General features: G+C 33.3%; 1 protein-coding gene across 3 annotated transcripts; it reads left to right on the top strand.

Annotated features, from left to right (window-relative positions):
* The first annotated feature begins 2,369 nt into the window (after positions 1–2,369).
* On the top strand, positions 2,370–8,694 carry LOC109176775 (CWF19-like protein 2). 3 transcript variants are annotated; one of them, XM_019326167.1, is made up of 7 exons: positions 2,370–2,611; positions 3,293–3,403; positions 3,519–4,019; positions 4,372–4,575; positions 4,670–4,831; positions 6,928–7,980; positions 8,178–8,694. In XM_019326167.1, exons 2-7 carry the CDS (start codon positions 3,359–3,361, stop codon positions 8,505–8,507), a joined length of 2,295 nt encoding a protein of 764 aa, XP_019181712.1. In that variant the 5' UTR covers positions 2,370–2,611; positions 3,293–3,358; the 3' UTR covers positions 8,508–8,694. The 3 variants fall into 3 exon arrangements, with proteins under 3 accessions (XP_019181712.1, XP_019181710.1, XP_019181711.1); XM_019326165.1 differs by having other exon boundaries at positions 2,371–2,611; positions 3,513–4,019; XM_019326166.1 differs by lacking the exon at positions 2,370–2,611 and adding an exon at positions 2,968–3,160 and having other exon boundaries at positions 3,513–4,019.
* Positions 8,695–10,665: the final 1,971 nt, after the last annotated feature.

Raw genomic sequence — 10,665 nt, 5'->3', positions numbered from 1 at the left:
ATTATTATTATTATTATTATTATTATTATTATTATTATTATTAGGAATAAGGGTCAAATAGGCCACTGAACCGCACACAATAATACAATTAGGCCATTGAACTCAAAAAAACAACAATTACGTCCCTAAACTAACTCATTTCAAATAATTTGTTCAATTTGTAGGTTTTCCCCTTTCTAACAGGTCACCCAATTTAAAATATGTTTAAAAATATTTTTTTAAAAAAATTAATTAAAATAATCTAAAATTATTTATTAAAAAAAAAAATAACTAACTAACTTCGTCTCCGCCGGAGACGAAGAACGTATCATCGTCTCCGGCCATGGAGACGAAGATCCGTTCTTCGTCTCTGGCCGGAGACGAAGATCCATTCTTCGTCTCCATGGCCGGAGACGAGGAGACTCTTCGTCTCCGGCCAGAGACGAAGAAGGGATCTTCGTCTCCGGCGGAGACGAAGTTTAAGTCTTTTTTTTTTTTTTTTTTTTTGTTTAATAAATAATTTTAGTTTATTTGAATTAAATTTTTTTAAAAAAATTATTTTTAAAATATATTTTAAATTGAGTGACCTGTTACAAAGGGGAAAACCTGTAAATTGGATAAATTGTTTGAAATGGGTTAGTTTAGGGACCTAATTGTTGCTTTTTTGAGTTCAATGGCCTAATTGCATTATTGTGTGCGGTTCGATGGCCTATTTGACTCTTATTCCTTATTATTATTATTGTTAGTGTTTATGTTCAAAAACCCCACATTATAATTGGCAATATTATTATGGCTTCCTAAAATAGGTTTAGGCTTTTGTTCGGGTGGTTTTACAGATGACTGATCAATCAGAGACAACAACAGAAGGACTGACACGGAATATCTGATTTAGGAAAGCTGTTTCCTTAAGAGACTCACGCGGTACTTCAAAGAAGATCAGACCATTCTACCAAAAAAAGAAGATCAGACCACTATGGAAAGAAGATCAACGTATCTTCAAAGAAGGTAATGGACCAAATCTGCTAAGATTACTTTTCACTTTTACAGTCCTACCTTCTACAATCAAAGACATCTATGGAGAGTGTTTATTGAAGGATCTATAAGAACCAGTTCTTGGAAAGAAATAGGGTTACGACGAATATACGAAGAAACACTCCATACCGGCTATATGAGAATAGATCTTTGATAGGCATGCATCTTCTCAACACAGAATGTTCAAGATGATTAAGATGATGAACTTGAGAAGAACTACTGCTACTTAAGCGAAAGGACGTAAAGATCACACTGTTGTGGTAACAACTTTATAGAGCGTCATTGAAGTGGACTGCATCAGAGTTGGCTCTCCAAGTGAAGGGATTTCATTGGACTTCTGTATGCATGGCTCTCCAACTACAACAATCCACTAAACCTTTGTAGACTGGGTTTGTACCTTGTGTGGGGCACTTGGGTAAGATTATTGTATATCTACCTTTGTACATTGGATTATGAGTTAGTGGATTGGACGCCTATGTGATCGTCCCCCAGACGTAGATACACACTGTATCGAACTGGGTAAAAAACACTATGTGTCTTTACTTTTGTGCTTGACTATCGTTCCTCCTCATTACATACTTCTGATTAACCTAACTGGATCAATCAGTAATCTGTTTCAGTCATCTAGTTCTATCGAATTATCTAAGATGAGAAAATGCAAAATTACAATTATTATTATTATTATTATTATTATTATTATTATTATTATTATTATTATTATTATTATTATTAGTAGTAGTAGTAGAACCATCTTGTTAAATTTTGAATTATGAAAAAAAAACTTGCAATTTTGCACTTTTCAATTTATATGAGGGCATTTAAGTAATTGATGTAATATAACTTAAAATATAACATTCAACCAAACAAGTTAATGTTACATTCCTACAACTTTAACCAAACACATCAGGTAATCTTACATTCTCAAAATCTCACATTACTTTCAAAACTTAGAGCATCTACATCAATGAATAATAGAGAGTTAATGTCAGAATAAATCACTTGGGTAGAGTTATTCACAAATGTGGGATAAGGTTAATAGATGAAATAATCCTGCTGCAAGTTACAAAATAATGTCAGAAAATAAAGAAAAAGAAAAAGTGAAAGAAAGAAACGCGCACAACGGGGCCATAAGCCGGGCGCTTGACTTACAAATTTTTATTTTTTTTTTAATTCAGTTTTGTTTTATTTATTTTTTCTCTCCCCTCCCACCTTCTCTCTCTTACATTATTCCCATATTCTTCCCAACTAATGTTTATACACTTTGCAAAAAATTTCTCTCCCACTCAAATAAAATAATTTTCTCTTTACAGATTTTGACTTTATTTCAATTCATTATTCACACTTAAGCGCAAAAACAAAAATAAAAACACTGCAGAGAAGAAGAAAACAAAAAGACTTCAGCACAAAAGACCTCCGCCGTCGCTCCAACCGACGCTCTTCTCCTCTGCGTTGCGCCCCCGCCAGTCGCCACCGCCAACCAGACACTGTCACACCAGTGATCGACTCGCCACCTCGCAGCTTCATCTTCAAGCTTCAATCGCCACCAGGTGCCCAGCTTCGTTCAACCGTTGCCGGCTCAATCTTCACCCTTAGGTCTCAGGTTCGTAGTTCATCAACTCCGTCTATAAATCCTAATTTGTTCAATTGTTTGCCCAAAGTTTTGATTTTGAACTCATCCTGCAATCTTATTATATTTTTCTCCAATTTTACTTTTTTGTTGCTGCAAATTTTGCCCTAATTCTGTATAGAATTGATTACATTGAATATCCAATGTTTGGTAATTTGGGTATGTCATATGTGATCAAATTTTTTGGAATTGTTGTTGTTTGTTGGCTCTCTTTGATCAAATTTGGGTATGTCTATTTGATTATTTGTTCACTTTGATAGTTTGATTTATATAAAGAAAATCAAACTGATGTTTATTTTTAAAAATTTGTAGTGTTTCTCCAGTGGCTTAATTGTTGGCATTTGGAAGAATTTTTATTTTGCAGGTTTAGTTTTTTTATTCTTGTTCAGATTTATGATTTAATAACTATTGAAATGGCTTTTGCTGCAATAAGAGAATGCTTTTGTTCCTCATGTGTTTGTGAAAATGTCTCACTGAATATGTGTTTTGTACCCATGAGCTATGTATCCTGTCAATGATAAGGTAAGAATAAATAAGCTATGATTTTTATTATTTTTTTCTTACAGTGGCCATGAATCATGATCATTTGTGATAGCAGGAAGACACGCATTTGGTGGTTTAATAGCTTTTGTTGTTGTGTTCTCTGTTTTTCAGGGTAGAAACAATTCTATTTAAGATTTGGCCATTGTTTGGTCTTGGGACGAAGTATAAAGAAAGAATATGCTTTCAGGTTTGAAGTTCATCCCTCGTAGCCAACTAGATGAGGTGAAACTTTAAAATTTCAGCATTATGCTTTTCAAATTCAACTGAACATGTGTACCAACTTCCCCCTCATTTAATGCTTACTTAAGATCTATCTGTGGTGTTGTGTCAGGAAAAGAATGAAGACTCAGATGATTCACAAAAACATAGAAAAGAATCTCGTCGTAAAAAGAAAAAAGACAGGAAGAAGAAGAAAAGAAGTTCCCGTTACAGTAGTTCAGATGATGATCTTGAAAGAGTGAAAACTGGATCTAGAAAAAAGAAGAAATGGTATGCTTCAGATGAGGATTTTTCCTCACGTTCAGATGATAGTAGCAGTGCTTTTTCAGACATTTCTGAGAAAAGGAAAACTAACAGGAAGAAAAAGCAGAAGAGAAAAAACAGAAATAGCTCTGATGACGAAGGCAGAGGCAGTTCCAGAATTAAAGAAAGAAGTCATAGAAAAGATGCCTCGTCTGATGATTATTCATCAGAGGATGGTGGTAGTAAAAGCTATAAGGAGAGTGTAAGGAAAGAAATGGGGTTGGAGTGGATGCTTAGGCCTGCAGACAGTGCAGAGAAGGCTTCTAAAACTGCTGAGTCTGCTGAGATTAAACCAGAGGAAAATCTAGCTGAGGAGGTATGTTTCTGGTACATTCTATGACCTATTGACTTTGACTGCATATTGATGATACCAATTATCTAACTCTTAATCACAAGTGACCTAGGTCTGTGTTTTCTATGATCTGTTGAGTCTGACGATAGGGAATCACCATCACTTTAACTTGTATTGTTGATTGGCGATTGGCCATGGTGTCTCTTTGTCTTCCATAAATGCTTGAGAAATGCATATCCTCTACCCCAAAGTGGAACGATTCTGTGTTAGTTGTCAGCAAAGTATATTAGTTCTAACTTCTCTACTAGAATTTTTGTGATGGGTTTTCTGTGTGATCAGTTGGATTACCCATTTTTCTTTTTTGTTTCTGGTTCAGACTAGAAAAGTAAATCCAAGAGAACTCAACCCATATTTGAAGGATAATGGAAGTGGTTATCCTGAAGATTCAGAAGGAACCAAGGCCAGTGGCGAACAACTTTTGTCTTCTGCAGTTGTTGGTGATGGGGGTGCAAGCTGGAGGCTAAAAGCTTTAAAGCGAGCTAAAGAGCAAGCTGCTCGTGAAGGACGAAAGTTGGATGAGGTAGATACTCATGGATTGCTGTTAGAATTTTGTTTAGTAGCCTCTTGCATTTATATAGCTATATAAGTATATAATGCAGTAAGTGTTATAACAGGTAGTTGAAGAACGGTGGGGTTCAATGAGTCAACTAGCTGTTTCTGTTGCATCCCGCAAAGTTGCCCCAACCCATGCTCATCTTCATGCCATCAAAAGTAGGAGGAGGGGTGTAATGGAGAATGAGAATGTAGACAAACACGAAGAGGGATCTGTTGAGAAGGTAATTCTCTAAATTAACTACTTTAGTCTAGATTTCAAGTTGTGATTTGAACCACAAAAGTGACTACTTTAGTCACCTTAATTCTGTACGTGCAGATATCTATATTGCAAGTTGAGCTCTGTCAAGTTGTCTGTTCTCGTGTTGTATTATATTGGAGCTTCTTTCTTTCTTTCCCCTTTTCTGGTAATTTAGATTGCGTGTGCTGCTTGCATTTTGATTGTCTTTTTGATTTTTTCTTAACCAAGCATTTTATTCCTGTGTTGTGTGATTCTATATTAAATGTTAGCGAGTGCTTTCTTTAGAAATTTTGGATAGCTCTCAGGCTAAACATTAGAAAGTATAGACATGGCTAGTTCATGGTGCTTTTTTTTAAAATTCTTTTTGTTGTATTCTCTATGTATCTCATGTTGATGGGCTCTCTTCTCCCTGTGGTAGTTGGATACTACTTGGGCAAGCCATTTTAATGGCGGCCTAGTGAATATTTACTATTTAGTTATTTACTCATCTCGGTTAAAAATATCGTAGTTAGAAACTGTGAAGTTAGCTTTTGAAGGCTGCCTGCTATTTTTTGCCTCTCTCTATCTCCTATTGTGTATCTAAGCTTCTATTTTTTTTTTTTTTTTATTGAAGTAATATTAATAAGGCACTAAAAGTCTGAATAGTTTTTGTAATTCCCAGTTATTTTATTAGTATTATTTTGACATGGATATATTTTTAAAATAAATTATAAATTATTTTACTATAGGGTTCATAACTATACTAGTTTATTATTAAATTATTTTATGCGACCCAAAATTATTTTAAGAGTATTTTACTAATATTATTTTAGGGATATTATATTATTGTTTCCTAATTCAAGTTATTGTAGGAATATTATATTGGGTCTAATATTTTCCTTATCCTAATATTTATATTTTTCTTGATATTGGGCTAATAATATATATATATATATATATATATATATATATATATATATATATATATATATATATATATATATATATATATATATATATAGTGTATTTGCCCCGTGCAATGCACGGACAAAAATTTATAAGTATTGTTGTAATGTTATGATACAAAGCAGAATTAGTTTTATTAAAAATGTAAGTATAATTATACAATGTAATATTTAAATGTTAAAGACAATACATGCATTCATATTACTAATCTCATTTGCAATAATGATCTTACAAAGTTAAACGGACAGAGAAAGACCCGGACCACCTCATTGTTTACACAAAAAAAAAAAATGATCTTACAAATCTATTAATATGCATTCACACTTATGGAAATTTTTTTTTCCTACTTAATTTTACTTTACCTAACTTTCTTTGTAAATTATTAAAAAACTAATCAAAATTACAAACTATTAAAAAGTTAGTATATATATATATATATATATATATATATATATATATATATATATATATATATATATATATATATATATATATATATATATATATACACACTAACTTAATAAAAAATAAAAGTTTTAATATAACAAATGTTGGGCCAATATATAGTTACATTTTTAAAAATTTCTGGGCCAATCCTATCCCATTGTTGCAGCCCATTTTCCCAAAGTCCATTCACAATTTTGGAGGGAAATCTAAGGATTCTGCTTTATTATATATAAAGAAAAGATATATAATATATAAAGATATATATATATAAAAGATTTATTCCTAATCCTATTCAAACTATATTACTCCTATACATATATATCCTTCCTGAGATAACCCTAATTCCGTATATTTTCCTCTTCTCTCATTCTCTCTGTGTCACCATTCCCTTTCTCCCAGAAAAAAATAAAACCCTAGCTTCATCATCTGGTCTAGTCTCTTCTCATCAATAGTCAAGGATCCTCCATTCTAAGCGGTTGGAGTAGGATAGATTTTGGGCTTTTGAGGCAAGATTGATCTTCACCCACCTTTCAAAACCCTGAAAACAACAATTTTTCATAAGTGTTTATTTCCTCCAAAACTTACTCTTGCCCTATTTGTATTCTTTGGTACTACTCTGGTAAATTCAGAGAATATCTGGGCTGGGCTACACAAGTGTGCTGTATATCTCACAAAAATTTCTTGCAGGGAGCACCTCCTTCGAACCCGAAAATGAGAATGCCAAAACTTAAAGATTCATTGTCTTGGGGCGAGCGAAAAAAGCAGAAAATATCAAGCGAGGATACTCAGATTCTTTCTTTTGCAATGTCCAGCTTAAATAAATTTGCAGATGATGGAAGCTTTTTGTCTAAATTTATGCATCCCCCCAAAAGTGACAACTCTGGTGACGTTGTTTGTGATTCCTCTAATTCAAAGCCTGAAGCATTCAATGAGGTGAGACCATTGGAATCTAAGAAAGGTAGTGAAGACACTTCAATGGTGAGGCCAGCCTTGAGTGCAAATCAACTGGCAGCCAAGGTGATGCAGCTGCGCATGAAAGGATTGCATGATGAAGCAGACAAACTTATGAAAGAAGCAGAAGATATGAAAGCAAGGCAAGTTGCCAACGATGGTAATGGTGATGAGTCAAACAGATTACGAATTGATGGGAGCACAAGCAGCTATATTATGCACGAGCTGTCCAGTCGGCAAAAGAATAGAGAGGATGATGCTGACCTGCATTTAGCTAACAAGATTGCGCGGCACCAAAAGTATAGTATGTCTAGCCAGGCAGATGATGAATATGATTATGACAATAGTCCAAGAAGAAAGAATCGGAAGAAAGGAGGAGGGGGAAACAGTGGCAAATCAGCTAATGTAACTAATTTTGCAAATCGCATTTTGACTCAACAGGAGCGCTGTCAGTTCTGCTTTGAGAATCCAAAAAGACCAAAACATTTGACTGTTGCCATTGCAAATTTCACTTACTTATCGTTACCGCAGTGGCAGCCCATTGTCCCAGGTCATTGTTGCATTTTAACCATGCAGCACGAATCAGCTACGAGATCTGTTGACGATAATGTTTGGGAGGAAATTCGGAATTTCAAGAAATGCCTCATTATGATGTTCGCAAAGCAAGAGAAGGACGTTGTGTTCCTTGAAACTGTTATGGGATTGGCAAAGCAAAGGCGTCACTGTTTAGTTGAATGCATTCCTCTACCACAAGATGTTGCAAAACAGGCACCTCTCTATTTCAAGAAGGTATGACTTAAGTTATGCTTTAATGTCCTATTTACTTTGAGGTCTCTGTTGGAATGGATTTTTAAGTAGCCTTTCTTTTAGGTGTTTGGAGTAGAAATTGGAATTCTGAAAGTTGTTTCTTGAGGCATGCTCCATATTTTTGTCTCTTAGTTTTATAGTCTTGAGAATACACCAACTAATAACAAATTTTATTGCAGGCGATTGATGAAGCCGAAGATGAATGGAGTCAGCATAACGCAAAGAAGCTCATAGATACAAGTATAAAAGGGTTGCGGGCTTCAATCCCCAAGGATTTTCCATACTTCCATGTTGAATTTGGTCTAAATCGGGGGTTTGTCCATGTAATTGATGACGAAAAGGGTTTTAAAAGCAGTTTTGGGCTCAACGTGGTAAGGGGTATGCTAAAGTTGCCAGCTGAGGATATGCATTCACATCGGAAGCATGAATCTATAGAGACGCAGAAGCAAGCTGTTGCAAGTTTTGCAAGAGACTGGGAACCTTTCAATTGGACAAAGCAACTTGACTAATTTCTAATGCGTTTTGCTTTGCTAATGTCTCAATGTTTTCATGCATATATAGCCTACATGGGCTGGTTCAAGCACTGAACCATTCAAAATGACTACTGACTACTATAACTACACAAGGGATCCATACTTCCATGCTTTGAGTCACGTTTAGTCTATTTGTTTTAATTTTGTTAATTTATTATCTCTACCATCTTATGTGTCTGATTTAGAGATGGCAATGTGGATATAAGCATTAGCTTACATTGTTATATCGTGGACCATGGTCTACAGTGTAATGCGGACCTTGGTCTAATACAAATAATTTGATTTCATAATGTACAGAATTCATGTTAATAGATAGAATTTATGTTTTTACAACACATAAATATGATATAATGAACATACACATATACATAAATTTGATTTCATAGTGCATTGTGGACCCTGATCCGCGATATAAATTGCTAGCTTACATGGGCTAGCTCATTTGACCACCCAAAATGACTATGAGCGATAACTATATTTTTTTTTTTTGGAAGATGGTCTTGTTCAATTAGATATTTTTGTATAGAGATAATTTTTATTGATTGAATGGAACTCATCATGATTTCTTTAATTTTTATATTCATGATCTTTGAATTTTGTTTCTCTATGAAAATGTCTAATTGAACAAGATCTTTTTTAGAAGAGATGGAAGTTGGGATCTTGTATCCTGTCCCCTCAAGCTTTAACAATTCGGTGAAAAAAGAATAAAGTATGAATAATGTAAAAATAATAAAATATGAATAATGTAGAAATTTAAATTACATTGTTAGGTAGAGAGAAATAGAATTATTGAAATTGAGAAGGGAAGAGGTGATGTAAAGACTAAAATACCTTTGTGTAATAATAATAAAAGTAATAATAATTAAGGGTAGTAGTGTCACTCATTTAGTTTTTCCTTCCCCAAATCATTGAATTGCAATTCATGAGGTACCCCATGAATTGCAATTCAATAAAAGAAAGGAAGGATAATTCGGTCGAATTACAATTCCCTCCAACCAAACAATGTAATTGAGGTTTTCATTGAATTACAATTCGATTACAACTAAACTACATCCAACCAAACGCCCGCTAATCTTTTGATGAGTAGTCAACAAAATGTTAAATCGCCACATTTTTGGCATTTTGCAGTAAGACAAGTAGTGGTGATGCCCGCACCAATGCTGACAAGCATGTTTACTAAACTAGTTAGCAAATATAATTTGAGATCAATTGAACCAAACAAACTATTATGCACCATCCTTATATTCAACCTCCAATTTTTAATTTATGTGAAAATCCATAATTGCTATTTAATTTTCAATGTTGTGAACAAAATTAAGCTATGTTTGGTAGAACTTATAACTTATTTTAAACTACAAATAACTATAAATTTTGTCTGGTGAATATGGAGAACTTAAATTAATAGCTTATTTTGAAACGCTAGGATAATGACTTTGTTTAACATGTCTAGCTGAAAGCTAATAAGCTAACTTATGAAATAGGCTATAGGCTATTAACATTTCCCCCCTTATCTTTATCCATATTAATTTACAAAAATGACAACATTTATCATTCTCAAAACCCTAAACTCTCTATTCCTCCCAATTCTCTAATGTACATGTATTTTTTCTAAACATTCTTCTCCTCCCAATTCTTTTAACGTACGTGTTCAACAAGGTGGAGACAAGCAACACTCATCACCGTTGCATTGTAATCAAGCTCCCTTTTACTTTTTATTATTTAATCATAGTAATATATATATATATATATATATATATATATATATATATATATATATATATATATATATATATATATATACTTTTTTTTTTTGCAATATATTTCACTATTTAAATTTAAATATATAAATTTATAAAAATATCCTTTTATATCTTTTAATTTTACACTTATAAATTTTCAAAACTTTAATCTAGCTTATAAGTTAAGTATGCTAAACTTGCAACCTAAGAGGATTTATCATCCCACTATTTTTTTTTTCAATATTGCACAATAAAGTTGACAGAATGTTCAATTACAATTTACACAAGCAAGAAACTTAATATACCCATCCATTCTGTATAAATAGGGAGTACTTGTTACAAGGGCTGCTTCAATTCACACTTCACGGCCAGCAACACAAAAACTATAATTTAAA

This window comes from Ipomoea nil, unplaced genomic scaffold (genome assembly GCF_001879475.1).
Source record: "Ipomoea nil cultivar Tokyo-kokei standard unplaced genomic scaffold, Asagao_1.1 scaffold0755, whole genome shotgun sequence".
Lineage (NCBI taxonomy): Eukaryota > Viridiplantae > Streptophyta > Magnoliopsida > Solanales > Convolvulaceae > Ipomoea > Ipomoea nil.
This window is presented reverse-complemented; position numbering and strand designations above follow the sequence as displayed.

Excerpts from the sequence above, each read along its gene's own strand:
- LOC109176775 (XM_019326165.1), top strand. The coding sequence starts at position 3,359 with ATGCTTTCAGGTTTGAAGTTCATCCCTCGTAGCCAACTAGATGAG. Across the intron at positions 3,404-3,512 it reads CTCGTAGCCAACTAGATGAG|GAAAAGAATGAAGACTCAGA; the intron begins GTGAAACTTTAA and ends GTGTTGTGTCAG. Across the intron at positions 4,020-4,371 it reads AGGAAAATCTAGCTGAGGAG|ACTAGAAAAGTAAATCCAAG; the intron begins GTATGTTTCTGG and ends TTTCTGGTTCAG.